The 19,234-nt window shown below is 49.5% G+C and overlaps 1 protein-coding gene across 1 annotated transcript in view; it reads right to left on the minus strand.

The window, feature by feature from the left end:
- Chat (choline O-acetyltransferase) overlaps window positions 1-19,234 on the minus strand; it is a 47,058-nt gene that overhangs the window by 23,859 nt on the left and 3,965 nt on the right. The window contains exons 3-7 of the mRNA XM_057770506.1: window positions 16,722-16,913; window positions 15,936-16,054; window positions 14,631-14,684; window positions 9,817-9,997; window positions 7,652-7,829 (exon numbers count right to left, since the gene is read on the minus strand). Coding sequence (XP_057626489.1) covers window positions 7,652-7,829; window positions 9,817-9,997; window positions 14,631-14,684; window positions 15,936-16,054; window positions 16,722-16,913 — 724 coding nt within the window. The remainder of the gene's footprint in view (window positions 1-7,651; window positions 7,830-9,816; window positions 9,998-14,630; window positions 14,685-15,935; window positions 16,055-16,721; window positions 16,914-19,234) is intronic.

Here is a 19,234-nt window from a genome sequence, read left to right on the forward strand (position 1 = left end):
GTGCATAGAGATGCTGAGGAGGTGGGGAGGACCTGGGAGGAGATGGAGGAAAATAAATCATGATCAGACATACTGTATGAAAAAATGGTTTTCTTTTTTGGAGTTTGTGTTTGTTTGTTTGAGACAGGGTCTCTCTATGTAGCCCTGGCTGTCCTGGAACTCAATATGTAGCCCAGGCTAGTCTTTAAGTCACAGAGATATGTCTGACTCTACTTCCTGAGTACTGGGACTAAAGGTGTGTGCTACCATGTCCAGCTTTTTTTGTTGTTTTTTTTTTTTGTTTGTTTTTCGAGACAGGGTTTCTCTGTAGCTCTGGAGCCTGTCCTGCAACTCCCTTTGTAGACCAGGCTGGCCTCGAACTCCCAGAGATCCTCCTGCCTCTGCCTCCCGAGTGCTGGGATTAAAGGCGTGCGCCACCACCGCCCGGCCATGTCCAGCTATTAACATTTATTTAAAGAAGAGGAAGAGGAAGAGGAGGAGGAGGAGGAGGAGGAGGAGGAGGAGGAGGAGGAAGAAGAAGAAGAAGAAGAAGAAGAAGAAGAAGAAGAAGAAGAAGAAGAAGAAGAAGAAGAAGAAGAAGAAGAAGAAGAAATAGAACTCAAGAAGAATCAGGCAGAGCTCTTTCTCCTGGTCCTAACCTCCCTTCCAAGAAGAGAGAACATAAGGAAAGTGTGTGTGTGTGTGTGTGTGTGTGTGTGTGTGTGTGTGTGTGTAGAATATGATATGTAGAAGGCATTAGGACACAAAATGCCCCCAAGGTAAAAGGCTTATAAGTTAGGATGGCACGTAAGGAAGAAAGCCATGCAGCCTACAAGTCTGCAGGCCATTGTCTCTGACTACACGGGCAGTGCCCATGTGGACCCTGGGCAAACAGACCCAGAGATTTCCCCTATATCTAATAAGAGCTCTCATTTAGTGAACACCATTGGCGCACCAGGTACCAGGCCATCTGCCCCTATTATACCATGGAGCGGGCTGCATTCTCCACCATGGAATAGGATCCCAGGCTGTGACAGACAAGAAGGACGGGTCAACACCAGACCTCTTGTTCTGGACCCCTCACTCCCCCTCTGGATGTCACAAAAGCCTCTGTGCTTCTACCGCAGAGGGTGGTGTAGCCCCAGACTCTCCCTCCCTGGAGAAAGAAAATTGTATTCCAATCCGAAAGCTCAGGAGGTATTTCTGGGCCAATTAGATCAGAGATGCTGTTATTGCTAATGCGTAATTGGTTTTAAAGCCAACAGACTTGCTGAGCTCTGGATGACAACATTTAAGCAGCATTTTGCCCCCTTCCTGAGTGGTTCTTGTAAACCATGACAATGGCCTTATGCAGCTGCAGCCACCTTCTGTCAGCTCCCTCCTTGGAAGCAGTGCCCTGGCTCTAATTGGCTGCCGGGGATAAATATTTACGGGGCTGTGTAAATGGAGAGCATCTGCCTGTGAGGTCTGTTCCCAGGATTGCCGCACAGCGCCCAAGAAAGCTGGAGGGCTCCGGGGGCCTCTCCGAGCTGGCCATACTTCTCCTACAAATTGACAAGCGCTGTAGTCTTCCAGACTCAGGGCTGAATGTCTAATTAAATTTCCAGACGACGATAATGGTGTTAGCTCCTCCCGGGTTCAGGAGGCCACGGTTTCACAGTTTGATGGGGAGGAAAGGCCTGTAAGGATGAGCAAACCCTCCTGAGGCCCTAAGGTCATCTTCAGACTCCACCCTCGCCCCCGGTAGTGTGGACCTCAGGCTGGGTAGCTGGGTCCTTAGTGTCCCCAGCCACTACCTCTAAGGTTAGGACACTACACAAGTCGTGTGGGCAAAATCTCTACTTCATAAGCAACATGGAAACTCTGACAAAGGAGAGAAATGCCCAGATTGCGGCCACAAACGAAAGGAGGAGCTTGGTGAGTGGCTGAAGTTGATGTCTGAGGAAGTGGGTCCCAACCATAGCTTTACTTGAAGGTGACAGTATGACTTTAAAATGGAATCCCCTGGGGCTTGGGAATCTTGTTTTGTTGTTTGTTTTTTCCCCCAGCAGTGTTTCAGAGGACCTTCTCATCATCAGTCAACCTCACTGTGTGGCTTCCTGGGCCTCTAAGCTATGACAGACCAGGCATGTGGCTCCACGTTCCTTCAGGATGCCTCTCTGGTAGTAACCCTGCACCAAGGCCTCACAGAGGACTCTTAGCATTGGCCCCTAGGTGCTGGGACCTCCAATGGTACTGCCAGGGTGTGGTGTCTGGGTAAGCTTGGAAGAGGAAGCAGCGTGGGCACAGGGAAGAGAGGGACTGTGTAGTGGGTAGGCTGCTCCCCTGTGAGGGTTGTGTTTCCTGGTGGTCCCTGGATCCACATGAGCCCCATTCAGTGTCAGGGGAGTTCACAGAAGAGACAGTCCTAGTTGAGGGCCATGTAGAAGATCTGTGACATGGTCTAGAAGGAGAAAGGCTGACAATGTAGAGGGCTCAAGTGTCCAAGTCCCTGCCCCCTGACTCTCAGCTGGCTGGAGGAGGGCTCATTTCAACCACAGGGCACCTTTCCTATGAGCAGTGTCCAGTGTCCATGGTCAACCCTTATTCCAGGGGGAGAAGTGAAATGTTCCAGTCAGTCTGCTGGACAGCACCTCTCTGGCCCTGTGCCAACACATGAGAGGGAGGCGGGACTCTTAGGCTTCAATGGACAGTTGGGGTCTATGATGTCCAGAAATGGCTCAATAATGACACTGAGTTCTCCAAAACCACAGAGAAACCCTGTTTCAAAAAAAAATAATAATGACACTGAGTTACTTTAGCCAGTAACTTGGTCATAGTGTCCTGCCCTTTGTTACTTCCCGAACGATTCATACTGCTCTTGCCCTGGGTTCTCAGCATGGCTAACCCTGCTATCAATGTTCCATTCACTTGCTTCAACAGGAGCCTGATGCTCCCAAGGGCTCCCACCCCGGTGTGCTGCATAGCACACTGCTGTTTTCCTTCACACACATGTATCCAGGGCCAACTTGGGTGGCAGCCTTCTCAGCAACCCCTGCCCCTCATCCCCTTCCATCTGGACCTAGAGCCTAGAGTTAATTTTACCCTTCCCCGAGGCATTGTCTGCTTGTCAATACCCTGTGACAATCTCTCTCCAACCTCTTATCATGAGTGTCTGGGCTCCTGTATCACCTTCTCCACCCTCATTCTCTGCGACCTGAGCATCCATCTGGATGAACCAGTCTCTTCTCTCTTCCTGGAACCACTCGTCTCTGACAGAGTAACACAGCACCCATTGGGGAACCTGTCTATTAGAAGCACCTTGCCTTGAAAGAGCTTATTAAGTAAATGAGGTCTCATCAGCATGGATCCTAATTCAACAGAAGAGGGAGGCTAGGTCACAAACCCACGCAGAAGAATGACTGTGTGGAGCTGTCCCTCGCAAGGCACAAAGGGATACCTCAGGAGAAAACAGCCCTGTGGATCCCCTGACGGTGGACTTCCAGCCTCCTAAACTGTGAAGTAGTCCATTCTCTTGTTAACCAGAGTCTGTGACAGTTGGCCATGGCAGCCTGAGCTTGCCACTGTAGACTTACTCCACTCAGATTCCAGCGTCATAGCCTCTGCTTGTCCTACCTGTCTCCAAAGTACAGGCACCCACCTTTCCCGAATCTGAGAAGCTGAACTCTGTGTGTGTGTGTGTGTGTGGCCCCAAACATTTCAGAAATCTCCGTGTCCAGAGGAAGTTCCTTTCCCATTTCCCAAGAGGCTATTTACATATCTCTTCAAAGAACCCCATCCTCACCTCTAACTCATGCTACGGTTCTGCTTATCCCTAACCAGGAGCCACCCCCAGGAGCCTCCTTACCCTTCACCATGCCAGTCGTGGACCCTTGGGGATGGGTCTCGGACCTAACAAAGGTCTTTACCATCTCCTGCTTTCACCTTTGTGAACATTCCATGCCCTCGATCCCTCTCCTCGCCGTCAATTTTCTTTACTCCGTTCCTGCATGGCACTTGCCTGCCCACAACTATGCACTCGTCTTTCCTACTAATACTGCTTCCCTGGCCCTTACCCTCTTCTGGAAATGTTCCGCTATTCTGCTTTTTTTTTTTTTTTTTACATTTCCTAGTTTCTGAACAGTCACCCACACATGCTGGGTTTGGTCACTGACCACTTATCAACAATCCCCTGCTGCTGCTTCTACCCACATATGTACTGGTAATTTCTACCCTCTCATCATGGCCTCGTCAAACTCACAGACAATGCAAAGTCAAGGTTGAAAAGCCCCTTTCTTAAGCTCTCAACAGCCTTCCATGTGACTGAACGCTCCCGCCTCCTCCCCTTGCAATCTTTGACTTGGCTCCTGGTTTTCCTGTGCTTGGCAGGCTGTTTCTTGCTCCCTTTGCCTTTATCGACTTGACCCCCTGAGACCCTGTTCTGTTTCTGGATGATCTCATCCAGGCCCATGACTTTAAATATCACTTAGGTTCTGATGCCTCTCAAATTTACAACTGTTCTCTCTCTCTCTCTCTCTCTCTCTCTCTCTCTCTCTCTCTCTCTCTCTCTCTCTCTCTCTCCCTCTCTCTCTCCTTCCTGGAGCTGCAGACACATATATCTAATGTGACACCTCTACTTAGATGGCTCAGGGTGCCTCAAATCAAGTATGCTTAGACAGGATCTCCTCAGCTCAGTAAATGATCCCAGTGTCCACTCAGTGGTTCAAATAAGAAACTCAGGGCTCTCCCCTTCATCCCTTTCCTTCCTGACAGGCCTTGTGACTAGTCTAGACTCCCCAAAGCCCAAAGCTTTCCACTCCACACTCACCCCTTGCCCACGCTGTCTGGAAACAGATATAATTTCTGGAATGGTGTCCCTGTTTCCCTTCTGTGGTGGTCTGGGGAAGAGGGTGCCATTCTGGGAGGAATTGGTTTCTTGCTGTGCCGAGGACATTGCCAGTGGCGCTAATTGGATTAATTAATTTGCCCAAGGGGAGGTGTGTGTGTGTGTATGTGTGTGTGATCCCTTTCTGTGGAACTTCCTTTAAAAACAGCACTTCCATTCAGAAAGCCAGATCAAGTACCATTAACAAATTAATTCTGATTAGTGCTGCCCAAGCACTCAAACCTTAAGGCAATCCCGTTCAGTCATCTTGGGCCTGGCCGCCTAATAAAGTGGGAACTATCTAGGCAGCAGAGGTGATTATTTTGATGCCTGTCTCCATTCCCAGAGGGAAAAAGAGTAGGATGTGATTTCACCACAGTCTCCCAAGGGAATTAACTACTTTCAAATTCTAAATTATTAATTCCCCAACATGGCAGTCATGTCCGTGAAAATGGGTTTGGGGCACACCTTTCTGTAGCCCTCTATATAGAACCAAATATCCAGCAGGTGCTCGATATTTGGATGAAACAATAATTAATTGGTAAGTGGTAAATACGTCTGGGCCCAGTATCCTTAGAAGGCCTTTGTTGTTTTATTTAACGTGTGTAATCACACTGCTTCTGTGGTTGGCCTTGTAGATAACGAAGTTAAACCATGAGGTCCCTGTCCTACCAGACCTTATAGATGGTGACATGGAGGCAGAGCACTGACCAGACAAGAGCAGAGCTTCCTTCAGCTTGGCAAGTCATTCAAGATAAGAAAATAGGTCAAGGGGATTGCGGGAACGGTTTAGGGGTTAAGAGCACTTACTGTTCTTTCAGAGGACCTGAGTTTGGTCCGGGACCCACCCATGTATGGTGGGTCATAACTGCCCATAACTCCACCTCCAGGGTTCTAGTACCTTCTTCGCATCTCTATGGACACCTGCACTCATGTGCCCATACCCCCACACACGTGCAGGGGTGGGCAAGAGAGATTAAAGCAAATCTTTAAAAAATGGCTTGGGTGACAGTGTGCTGACAGTAATGAAGAAAGCTTAGGGAGGGCCTGCAGCCTTGACACCAGAGTTGAGCTTGCCACGGGTTGACCAGGTCTGGAGGAAGAACTTTCTAGAAAGAGGAACTAGAAAACGCAAACACTTATCACCTGGAAGCCAGACCCCCATCCACCTGACCAGCGCAGACACCTGTTTCTCTTCTTGTGAGTCCAGGGCAATGTGTCCCTACAGCGTGACTGACTTTGTCCACACTAATCTGTCTGCCTAAGCGACATCCTCAGTCCCACCTGCCCCTCTCACTCACAGTTTCACAACAAGACCTTTCAAGTCCTGTTTGGAAGTGTTTCTTGTGTTCTCCAAAGCCCTGGGGCATTCATGTGGGACCTGCTCTCCCTTTTCTTCATATGGGTAAAGATGGCGTTCTTGTGTACGTGAACTTCCTCTTCATGCCTTCTCCTATCACTGGGCTGCATGGGGGCAGAGGCTTTGTCCTTTCTGACTCTCACTCCCCAGGTGTGTGGGAGGCTCCTCAGTTATACACGCACAGGCTGAATTATTGACTGGTCCTTTGTAATCCCTAGCAGTGGGTGAAGACACCCAAAGTCTGGCTTCTTGCTACATGACATCCAACAGAGGCAAGAAAGGAAGCCATTCATTCCTTCAATGAAGGCTGGCTTTGGTTCCAAAAGTAGTTTCTAGAAGATGATTAGAAACTTAAAACTGGGGGACTGGGGGTAGAGAGACAGTTGATAAAAATTGATAAAACAGCCGGGTGGTGGTGGCGCATGCCTTTAATCCCAGCACTCAGGAGGCAGAGGCTGGCGGATCTCTGTGAGTTCGAGGCCAGCCTGGTCTACAAAGGGAGTTGCAGGACAGGCTCCAAAGCTACAGAGAAATCCTGTCTTGAAAAACCAAAAAAAAAAAAAAAAATTGATAAAACATTGATAAAAATGGTTGTTTTGCAAGCACAAAGGACCAGTTTGGTTCCACTGAAACCATGTAAAGTTAAAACAAAATCCACACTGGGCATAATATAACACACTTGTAGTCTCAGCATGGGGAGAGACAGAGGCAGATGGATCTTTAGGGCTTTGTGGCCAGCCAGTCTTGCTTCCTTTCTGAATTCCAGGACAGAGAGAGATCATGTTTCAGAAAAGTGTGTGTGTGTGTGTGTGTGTGTGTTTGTGTGTGTTGCAGGGGGCACCTGGTGAATGACAGCTAAAGTTGTTCTCTGACCTTCACATGTAGACATGCAAACATGTGCACCTGCACACACATGAACACACACACACACGAGGGGGCGGTGTAATTAGTTTTCTAACAGGGATGTTTAGAAGCATCATAAGAACAGTCAGAGGAACATGCATCATGTTGAAGATGAAAACTCGTATGACCAAGAAACCAGGTGAAGAAGGAGCCCAGCTATACTTCCAGAGGGAGGCCCTACACCAGATTCCCATCTGCCTTCTTTTCCAGGGACTCCAGTCTCCAAATGAACATTACACAGCACCCCAGTAAGACATAACTGCTGACTGTCATCAGAACTTGCTATTCCCAGATGACCCAAAATTCTAGGGCTCCTTTCTCTCATCAAGAAAGCTAGAGAGCTAGGGTATCATCACATAGAATGCAAAAGCATAACAGGACCCTTCTGTTTCAAGGGATCTCCCCACTGTCCCATCCTGAGCTGGAGAGAGTCCTGAGCTCCCCACTATGGCTGATGGAGACAAGATCGTGTGCTTAATGCTGGAGGAGGAAAAGCTGATGGGCAGGAGGATGAGATGGAGGATGGGCTGGGTGCTGCTGCTAACCTTTTAGGAGGACCATCCTGGCCTTGGCCCACTCGCTCCTCCCGTCTGAAGTCAGCAGGCCGATTGGAGGCAAGCGTTCATCCTCGTTGGACGCCATTTTGACTATCTTTCTCAACTGAGTGAACAGATCACCCTCACTGAGACGGCGGAAATTAATGACAACATCCAAGACAAAGAACTGTAGGGGAAACAGGTCAAACACATCACTAGTGGCAGCCAGCCCAAGGCTCCAGACCTTCATGGAGCTCAGGCTCAAGGTTCCCAAGGTGTTTAATGTTTCTGAGTTGTCTTATTTTGGAGAGCACCCAAATCTGTTGACTGTACTTGACTCCAAGCTCTCCCTAGCACGGGCCTGATTAAGCTTAGCTACAAGAAAGAGTTTCTTTTCTTTTCTTTTCTTTTGTTCTCTTCTCTTCCCTTCCCTTTCCTTTTTCTTTTTCTTTCTTTCTTTTCTTTTTTTGGTTTCTAGCACATGCAAAATCATCGTGTTTGCAGAGAGTCAAGTATAAACTGGTACAACCACTGTGGGAGGGCTGTGTCCCTGTCAATCAAAACTAGAAGTGCTTGTCTCTGACTCAGCAGCTGCACTTGTGTATGCAGAGTTTAGCCTAGGGCTTAGGGAAGCACATTCATGTGTACCGGAAGAATGGGAGATAGTGTGTGTGAATCAGACTTTTTGTATTGACAAAACAATAGGAAGAGCCTGGGTGTTCTTTTGGAGTAGACTGGCTAAGTAAAATGCATTGCACGATGAAGGAGAACAAACAGCTACAGGCAGAGCTTTGGGTACAGATCTAAACAGCACTAACAACACCAACAACAAACCAACAGTTGTAGACAAATGTTAAAATAGAAAACCAACACACAAAGCACTCGGTATATCTGTGCACACGCATCTGTGTATGCATGAGCTTGGCATGTATGCCCTGTGATGCTGAGATGCGGTAGCTTTGAAAGTCAGGGCCTTGTGTGGACTTGGTAAACAGAGTCATTCTTGACACAGCCTGCTGCCTCCTTTCCAGCATATGGACACGAGTAATCGCCCCACCCGCCACCCTCAGGGAGGTCCATGAAGTCTGGACTATGGTTGTTTCCAGAAGGCTTGAATAACGTGCCGTATGGAGGCTCAGAAATGCTTGGTCTGACTTTCTTTGAATGAAGGTGAAGAAAGGATTTCACTTTATGACTGGCTGCTCAGAGTGTCACGTGACTGGAAAGCATCCTGCTAACTTTGAAACCCTCAAACAGTGGTCACAGCTACGCTCAGATAATAAACTTTCCCCAAGCTCACAATTTACTGAAAGGAGCCCAGGAAGAAACCATTACACAATAAGTTGAAAGGGTGGATAGGGAGGCAGGGATGACTGCCAAACTTAGACTTTCAATGTAAAAGGGCAGAAGGACCTACCCCCTCCCCCCCGAACCCTACTCTTTGTCACAAGAAATATTTTGTGAACCATCAGCGTACAGGATAGATAGTGTGCTGAGCACTGCGACAGGGTCAGTAACCTTCATCCCCAGCTTATTCCCTTGCATGGGGACCCTTACCAGCCCTGTGGAACTGTGTCTGAAATCCTGTACTTTAGGCTATAGAGCCTGGCCTTGGACAGCTGGTAGAACTTGACATCCTTCTTCCTCTTACACACACCATCAGCCTCCCTAAACCTCATCTTCTCGTCTGTCAATGCAGACTCAAAGGCCTCCTCTACAGCGTCATTGCAAATAATTAAATGAAGCTAATAAATGTAAGTTCCGGACCCACAGTCTTACACGTGAGAGGTCTTTTCTGTTAGTCCATACTCTGTCCATCCACTGGTCTCCGTGAAGGACAGGGACTATATGGAAATGAATAGCTGTGGAGATGAAGACCCATTAGATGGGTCTTCACCCTGATGGCTTCTCAGGGATAAGAACCCAGGGGGGGCATTCCCTAAATAAATATTCTTTTCATTCTTAAAACACAGTTGCCAGAGAAAAATAGATTGACAGAATAAGGAGTCCTACTTGGGGGTCACCATGCCCCAAGCTCAGCGGATGACTCAGGGGACCAGCCTGTGTACTTGTGAAGGAGCGGGAATGGATGGGCACTGTATGCCCCCTGCATGCGCCACTATTTGCTCCCCACCCTCTCAGAGTCTGAGATCCCATGACAATGGGCCACTTACCTGGTTGCGGCAGGCCACAATGACGTGCTCAGGCTCAGGCATGATGCTGCTCTTCTGGGCCACCAGTGTGTCCTGGGTATGGCCAGGAAGCCGGTAAGAGGAGAAGAGCCTGTAGTACTGCTTCATACAGAGGGGCTGCCCTGAGAGTTGGCCCTTGGCCGAGTCCGTAGGGAGGGAGTAGCTGGAAGGGGAGAGCACAGAGAGGGAGGCAGGCAGGTGTGAGAGGATGGAGGAAGAGAGAAGGCGCTGGGATGGGCTCTATGGTTTTTGCATCAAACCCAGGGCTGTGTGCATACTAAGCAAATTTGCTACCCCTGGGCTACTACCCCATGCTTTCTTATGACTAGGCTAGAGGTGCACCAAACGTGCAGCTGCACTGTGACAGAGCTCTTCTTCAGCTTGTGAAGTAATGGAATGTTCCTTTTCCCCAAATCTCCACAGCTCCACCCCCATCCCATTCTCAAGCAATATATGAGTAATTTTTGTCTTTTAACCAACCCCCTTGCCTTTGTTTACACTAATCTTTTCTTGGCACACCTTTCTCCCTACCCTTGTACTCCATAGTCTTTTTAGAAAACTCCTCCTTCAAGACTCGATTCTTTATTAGCTCTTCTTGAAACCTTCTTAAAGTTCAAAGTAGAAAGTTCTTTTTGTCATATGGTTTATGAATGATATATCTATTATTCCATCTGTTCACCCACCCACCCACCCACCCATTCACTCATCCATCCACCCATCTACCCATCCATCCATCCATCCATCCATTCATCCACCATCTATCCATCCATCCATTCATCCATCCACCATCCATCCATCCACTCACCCATCCATCCATTCACCCACCCATCCATCCACCCACCCACCCATCCATCCATCATCCATCCATCCACCAGCCAGCCAGCCAGCCACCCACCCATCCACCCGTCCATCCATCCATCCATCCATCCATCCATCCATCCACCCACCCACCCACCCACCCACCCACCCATCCATCCATCCATCCATCCATCCATCCATCCATCCATCCAACATTATGCACAGCTAAGCCATCCATCTATCCATTTGCCTATTTATCCACCAAATCTATCAATTCATCCATGTATCCATCTTTCCAAATATTCATCCATCTATCATTCACTCACTACCACCATCACCCTTCCATCCATCTGTTCATCCATTCATCCACTCATCAATCCATCTGCCCATCCATCCGTCTATCATGCATTTTTCCATCTATCATTCAACCACTCACACACCCACCATGCACCTATCTATCCGTATATACATCCACCATCCAACCACAACCGTCATCAATCCATACATACATGCATCTGCTGTGGAATCTTACTTTAAGTAGGCAAAGAAGTATTACACTTGTTTATGCTGTAGAATATTATTTTAACGGTGTAAAGGTATGTTACTTTTGTTTATGCTGCATTTGTTTAATTATAAAGATGTGTTGCATTTGTTTCCCCTTGCTAAGACACCTGATTGGTTTTAAAAGGAGCTGAATGGCCAATAGCTAGGCAGGAGAGGGATAGGCGGGACTTCCAGGCAGAGATAATAAATAGGAAGGAAAATCCAGGCTTGAGGGAAGAATGAGAGAAGGAGGAGGAAAGAACGAGGGATATGCCCAGGGTTAGAAGCCAAGCAGCTTCCAACCAGCAGGCGTGAGAAGCAGTGAAAGTAATTTACACAGAAGGAAAGAAAAATAAAAAAACCCGAGGCAAAAGGTAGGTAAAGAGAAACAGGTTAATTTACGTTAAAAGAGCTAGTCAGAAACTAGCCTAAGTAAGACTGAGCATTCAAAACTTAATTCAAAACTATTAAGTCTCTGTGTCATGATTTGGGAGCTGGTTGGTGGCCAAAAGAGAAAACCTGGTACATCCATCTACCTAACATCCACCCATCATATGCTTATCCGTGTGCTATCTGGTCATCCATCCATCCATCTACACCCATTCTTACATCTCTGTCATGCATTAACCCAGTGGTTCTCAACCTGTGGGTCACGACCCATGGAGGGGGCTGTCAAACAACCCCTTTACAGGGGTCACCTAAGACCACCAGAAAACACAGATATTTACATTATGATTCATAACAGTAGCAAAATTACTGTTATAAAGTAACAATGAAAATAATTTTATGGTTGGGGGATCAATACAGCTTAAGAAACTGGGTTGCAGCATAAGGAAGGTTTAGAAACATGGCATTAACCCATCCACACATGTCTATTCATCCACACATTAACACGCATGCATACATCCATTTATTACATATGGATATATATATCCATCCACCCATCTATCCATCACCTATCCATTCACTAATCCACCATCTATCTGTCTTTTGTGGGTTGAATGAGAAATGCTTCACCATAGGTTCGGGCAGGAGTCCAGGGCTAGGGGGAAATTTCCTGAAGGCCTGCTTGACTGTGCTGAGCCCAAAGGGTAAGAAGCTTCCAGACAGATGGGCTAGCTGGAGTGCCCACAGCACTGCCACACAAAGCGAGGATATTCCATGGAAATGTCACGACTGACCTGTGGTAAGATGAATGCCAGGATCCCAAAGCACCTGTCGCAGTGCTCGGGATTTTACGCAGATTGAATTCAATACTAAAAGATGCGGTCTTACATTCTACACCTTCATAAACCTTGTCTAGCGACTACTTTTTGGTTGTATTTCACAAAATTTGGAAATCAAGACCCTTCTCCAGAGATAGTTTGAGACTGACCAATGAGCCAGGGGAAGGCACAAAGTAAGCTGGCAGGGTTGCCAGCAAGTGAAGAGTGAAGGAAAAGGCTGCAAAATTGAGCAGGGCCACCAGGCAGGGGTTGGCAGCTTATGTTTGGGACATTAAAAAGGCCCTGTGGCTTTGACATGCAGGAGCATGATTTGAATTCCGTTTGCTTTTCTTTCTTTTGGAGCTAAGGGTTGAAGCTAGGGCCTCACCCATGCTAAGCACACACACCATCACAAAAACACAGCACTCCCAGCTCTGACTTGTGTGTGTGTGTGTGTGTGCATGTGATTTGGTTTGGTTTTGTCAGTCGCGGGGACTAAACCCAGGGCCTCACCCATGCGAGGCAAGTGCTCTAAGTGCTCTGCCACTGAGCTCTATTCCCAGCATGCCCTGTCCTGTCCTGTTCTGTTTTGTTATTCTTAACGGCCTAACTTCTATAGGGAGAGGACCAAGTCTGTCCCCGGAAGCACCAGGAAGAAGGCTGTAGTCAAGATGGGGAAGCCATGTGGGCCAGCTGGGGTAGGTGGTAGCCACTTCTGAGCACCATGGATGTCCTGGGGGGGGGCAGGGGGGGAGGAAGAGTGGTCACAAGAGACTCGTGGATCTGCCAGTCCAGGTGTACTACTGCCTGTACTGAGAAAGCAGGATGGGTGAGGGTTGAGGGCACATGGGAGAAGCAAACAGAGCTCACTGGGCCCCTTTGTAATGACCAGGAGATGCTCCAGTGGGGATGCCTCCTGTTGGGAGCAGGTAAGAGGCCTAATTTCCGATCACCTTCCCCCATCAACACACTAAAAAAGTAAATGACCGAAGTGTCCTAGCCAGGCACTCTTCCAAATGTTCCAGTTTTATGGGATTTGCAAGTACAGGACACAGGAACCTTTATGTGAGCTTGGATGGAAACAGATGTCTGTGTGTGTGCATGTGATGTGCTCTCTCTCTCTCTCTCTCTCTCTCTCTCTCTCTCTCTCTCTCTCTCTCACACACACACACACACACACATATTTGCATACTCGTGTGAGAGTTGGGAGTCAAGCCTGCTATGATGGATGGCTCAATGATTCCTGGGCTCTGCTGCCAGGGTGGGAATCTTCTCTCCTCTGCTCTGCAGTAAGGGTGATGAAAGGGGCAAACTCTCTGAAAACAGAGATGGCGTGTGAATGAAGAATGCATTCTAGAAGGCGCTCCAGAAACACGGCAGGAAAGGGTGCCCAGTATGGATAGAGAGCTGTCAGACTGGCCCCAAGTCAATGCTCCTACCACTATCTGAAACAATTCAGATTCAAGTGTGCCCACCCCAGGGCCAGAACCTCGCCTCTCTTCCCCTCTTCCCCAGAGGGAACCTGTGTCTTAGCTTCTGCCCCACGGATGGGTAAACACTGACCTGGATCCACACAAAACAGATTGAAGGTTACCCCTGTGCCCTCCTTGCCCTTCTGCTTCTTAGCTGTGTGGTCATGGATAAGTTGTGAAATTCCTCTGAGCTTCCTTCCATGTCTATGCATAGGACATTGCTCTCAACCCCTCCTTCTTCCAGCCCCTGTGGCTCTTTGCTCTCCCAGTGTCCCTAGGGCCCTGGGATTGACTAGGAAAGGGACCTTCCTTCTAGAATGGAGAACTTACTGCCTGAGCAGCTCCAACCACCTACCAGAGTAGCCCATGTTCACTAAGTTGGGGGGCATGTGGACACTAAGGCTCGAAGCAGGGAGACTATCATCCTGTTGGCATCGTTTCGCTTATCACCACCTCCTCCCACACTGCTTCCTTCTCCACCCTTCCTGGGAGCTCCAGACCCAAAGTGTCTAATTCATGCCACAGGCAGGAAGAAGAACAATTTCAAAGGTCAGAGGAAGGCAACGCCTACTCAAGAAAAAAGAATCCTTAATGGCCAGATGGGCTGGGCTCAAGCTATCTTGATGCTGGGCAGTGGGCAAGGGACACCACACAGCTGGATAAAAGACCAGCTCCCTGCTCTCTATAGCTCCCTGCATATCTCTCAGCAGGAAGACAGATGTGGGAGGAGACCGCCAAGCGGGGGCCCTCCCCCTCCCAGGCTAGGCACCCAGCCTACCTGTCCAGCAGAGCCTTGTAGCTGAGCACACCAGAGATGAGGTTGGCTGCAAACCTGCAGGGACATGGAGAGACCTAGGAGTCCTGTGAGCCCATCACACACTCCCCGCCCCCCACCCCCTCCTCTCTCTCACTTTTCCTTCCTCCTTCCTAACTTCCTCCTCCCTTCCTTTCTCCTCCAGCGCTCTCCCTGCCCCTCCCTCTGCTTCAAACTCACTCATCTATCGCCTGCCATATGCCAGGCCCCGTGTGCACTAATGGGATGTGGGTCCCGCTGCCCTTCCCCCCATTGCTGTCAATCCCACCACAGTCTTGGATTAAAAATGGTCCTTCGGTGAGGACTGGGAATGGCTTCGCTCTGGGGGTGGGGAGAAGAAACCAGAATCACCTTAAGGAGGAAGAGGTGCCCAAAGGAGTGGTAGGAAAGGGAAGGTGAGGGATGGGGTTCCCCTGGGCAAGGCCAGCCCTGTGCGACTGGATCTTCTGGGAAATGCAGTCTCCTGGGCAAGCCTGCAATTTGGATCCTTTTAGTGGCTAATGAAAAGGAAAGTGAGTCCTAGGAGGAAAGCCTCAGGGACCAGAGCCAGGGGACAGTGTCATCTTAACAGTCCATGGATGATGAGGCCTGGCTTAATTGCTTGGGGTGGGGGAAATGCCCCTCAGATGCAAGGAGGGAACTGTCCTCAGATTCTATCCACTCTCATTCTTTCTTCTTGGGGGAAGGGAGGCAAGTGGGAGCCTGGGCTGTGCCTATGTTCACCCCCATTGAAATATTAAGAGGACGAAATTCTGACAGATTCCAAAAGGGAGGCCTTTCTCCCCTGCCCCTACCCACCACTGCCACCATTCTCGGGGCACCTAGGGGCCCTTCCAGCAGCTCACTGAGCTCTGAAATTGCAGCAGATGGCAGCTGTGCAGGTGGGGAGGGACGTCCCTCCTCCAGGAGTCTGTTTGGAGCAGGGCTCCAGGGGGCACCTGGAGCAGGGTATCCCAGCCAGGACTGCTTTTAAATGACAACTCATAGACCCAGCTGGGTCAAAACCGCTGTGTGGGTCCCTAAGGCCCATGACCCCCATTAGTGCCATCAAAAAAAAATGTGTTTGGGGACAAGACTATGAGCTTTTTACTGAGAACCACCATGCCTAACTGCCCTTCTGGCCTGATGGTGCCAGGAGCTAATGTCTTGTACTGCTTGGCCCAGCAAGCTCAACCAATGCACAAGCTCTGGCCTCTCCTTCCTGGCATGAAACAAGGCCCCAAATCTCAGTGGTTCCTCTGTTGTATCCCAGTGGCACCATGGCCTCACCTTAGCTGGTCATTGGTGTCCTGGAAATGCTGCCGAGCAAAGATCACAGCGGGGCTAGAGTTGACTGGCAGGGCCAGGCGGTTATTGAGATACATGTCATTCAGCCAGTATTCAGATACCTGCCGAGGAGCACAGAGGAGGGGTGCATTACGTCTGACCCCCAACAAACCTCTCATAAACAACAGGCACCATGCTGGCAAAAGTCATCAGCCCTCTTCTGAGTACCCTGGATCAGCATCCAGCCCTGTGGATCGATCGATCGTTCGTTCATTCATTCATTCATTCATTCATCCATCCATCCATCCATTCATTCATTCATTCATTCATTCATTCATTCATTCACAAATGCACTAAGTTCCAGCTTGTGCTGAGCCTGCATCTTGCCATTCATCCATGCCTGCCCTTTATCTCTACCCCATATTGTTTCCTTTATTCCTTCCTCTTTCCCCATCTTTAGTGATAACATCCCTGCCCTGCCTCAGTCCTACCTGTCACCCGACTCTGCCTCTAAGATCATCTCTATCCCACTCTTTCCCTGTCCCTAGATCTGGGCCTCGTCTCTCCCTATTTCCCACCTCTGTCTTCACCTTTCACCTTCTCTGTTCTACGCTTTCCCTTTCTCTTTCATCTTGCTGGCCTCTCTCCTTTGCTACCAGTCTGTTCCCATCTAACGTCCTATCCCAATCTCCTCCCAGTCCCACCGAACTATTATCCTCATCCACATCATCTCATCTTCCTCCTTCCCCCTCCAGGGATCTCCTATCAGCTCCATCTAGCTGTCCTTACCCAGTTAGCTGTCTTCTTCTGCCGCTCCAAGAGTTTTTCCTGCAGAGTCTCGCCAAGGCCACCAGGGGCCCCAAATCGCTTCACGATGGCCTGGGTCTTCCTGAACTGTTCCTCGGGTACCAGGTGTTGCATGCACTGCAGGTAGGTGGCCAGCGTTTGCTGCAGTGAGGGCACTGGCAATTTGGGTAGGTCCTGAAAAAGAGCATTCATGGGCACTCACTCCCTTTCCTTAATGTGGTCCATACTTGTCCTTGAGTTGATGCCAGGACAGGTCCCATTCTGTCTTATCCACTCCCCATTCTGGAACCCGTTTACTGGGTTTAGTTCAGCACTCACGTAAATTAAAATCCTCCTGTTTGCTGTCCCTGGCACCGTACTATGCCTAGGTCTCAGGGAAGCACAAAACGCAAATGATAGGGCTGGACCCACACCCTGCCCCTGCCGTTGGCATCCACAGGTCTGGGTTCACACCCTGACCTTGCTGCTGCTCAGTTGTATGTCCTTGGGAAAGTTTCCTCCTCGGCAGGGGCTGGGCTCTTCACATGAAAAATGATGCTCTCACCGGATGGAAGGGATGACAGATGTGGACGTGCTTACAGCCCATAAAGGATGGGTCTGGGATGGAAGATCGTTGGCGAGACTGCTGGCTGCTGGTCACTCTTCCCAGCTGTGCTCCAGGGCCTGCGAGCTCTCTTACAGAGAGAGCCAACTGGGTTAGGACCCAGCTTCCTGGGGGTAGTGGCTATTTCCGCCCTGTGCTTCTTGTTTCGTGTTTCCAGGTGTGAAGCCCAGGCAGGGGGCTGTTTCCTTGTGGAGACTGGAGTCAGGTAGGGGACAGTGGAAATCTTTCCTACTCAGATTTCTCCAAGCCTTGGGTCATTTTCACCCATAGGATATGAACAGTAAGTCTTCCTACCTCATGGATCGCAAGAAAACAAAAAAGTAACGTTCTCAGATAAACATCTACTGGGATTGGTTAACTGGCTCTATCCATCCAAAGGGAATCTCAAGAGGAAATCTGTGGTCTCTGGGCTCCAGGGGAGATGAGGACAGAAAGTAACCTTCGCTGGAATCCTCCAGTAGGGGCATGGCCTGTTAAGTTAATCAACCATGTTTGCTTAGGGGTCTTGTGTGCTTGTGTCTTCAGTGTGTTACATAACCAGGGCGAGGATTTCTGTCGGTACGGATGAGAAAACTGTGACCCACAGTGTGAAGAGACTAATCCTAGGGTCACATCTTAATTTTTAGTCAATGTGTTTTCTCACCTCTTCTCCCCTACCCTGTTATGCTCTCCCCTCCCCTTCCTTGCTCTCCCCCTTTCTGCCCTGCCTTACCCCCTGCCCTCTCCTTCCTTGCCCTGCCCTCCTCTTCCTCAGGGCCTTGCACGTGTTAGGTAGACGTTGCTGTTAAGCTACAGCCCCAGTTCAGGTCTCCTCCTTTCTCTGGGGGTTTCCTCCCCTCCCCTTTCTGCTTTTCCCTCCTGTTTCCCTATCAGCCCTTGATGACAGAGAAGCCATCTTTAATGCCATTGCTTCAATTGTTGGCACACAGCAGGGTGCCTTTCTTCAGGGATTTCTTGTCTGTGAGGCGGTGAGTCAAGTTTCTCCAGGGTAGTCAAAGGCTTGCGCCCCCCCCCCCACCTCCGCCCACCCCAGTGGGCTGCTGAAAGTAGCTGTCTTCTCCTGAGGCTCAGCCCTGGGTGGTGGCAGAACAGGTACTGATGCATGAATGTGTCCCCACCTGTCCGATCCTGTCTCTGGAACTCACTGCTCTGGCTGGAGGTGGAATGTCAGCCCCAGCTTCCAGTGCTGCTGTCCTAGGGAAGACTACAAATACAAGGGTGGGTCTGGACAGTTTAGCCCACTTCAGGCCAACCAGGTTGACCTCCCCTCAGCCACTCTTGTTCCTCCTCTTATTTTTGTGGGGGTTTGTGTGGATGGGGCAGGCAAATATCTCCAGGAAGCATGGTCGTGTGGCCAAGAGTGGTGGCAGGTTTGACTAGAGTGTCTGGCTTTCACTTGTGCAGTCTGGGTGAACAGGAAGCAGTGAATGGCAAGACGTACAAATCTCAGTTTAGACATCTCAGCTCCGGGCATCTCAGCTCCCAGCACGGTTCCTCCTGTGACTGTTGCTGACCTCTTGCCTTGTGAAGACTCAGAATCCTGCAGTCTGCATATTTCCTTGGCTGACTCCTATGAACCAGGCCCTGCACTGGTCTTAGAGACAGAGTCTGTCCTCCAGGAAGCTTCACCCCAAAGCAGGGGAAGAAGGGGAACATGCTGTAGCAGCAGAAGCATAGGGTCAGCTATAGGAGTTGGGGTGATGTTAGGAGCAAGTTCAAGGACAGGGACAGAAAGTTCTGATAAGGCTAGGCAGAGGAGCAAGAAGGGTGTGGCAGAGGGGCCAGCTCATGTAGGAACTTGAACTGAGATGCCCTGCTCTATCTCTGGAAGGTTAGATGCAGCGGGAGGGAGGATGCCTTCTCAGGGAGGCTTCCCCAGAAGGGCAGTGTT

This window comes from Chionomys nivalis, chromosome 5 (genome assembly GCF_950005125.1).
Source record: "Chionomys nivalis chromosome 5, mChiNiv1.1, whole genome shotgun sequence".
Taxonomy (NCBI): domain Eukaryota; kingdom Metazoa; phylum Chordata; class Mammalia; order Rodentia; family Cricetidae; genus Chionomys; species Chionomys nivalis.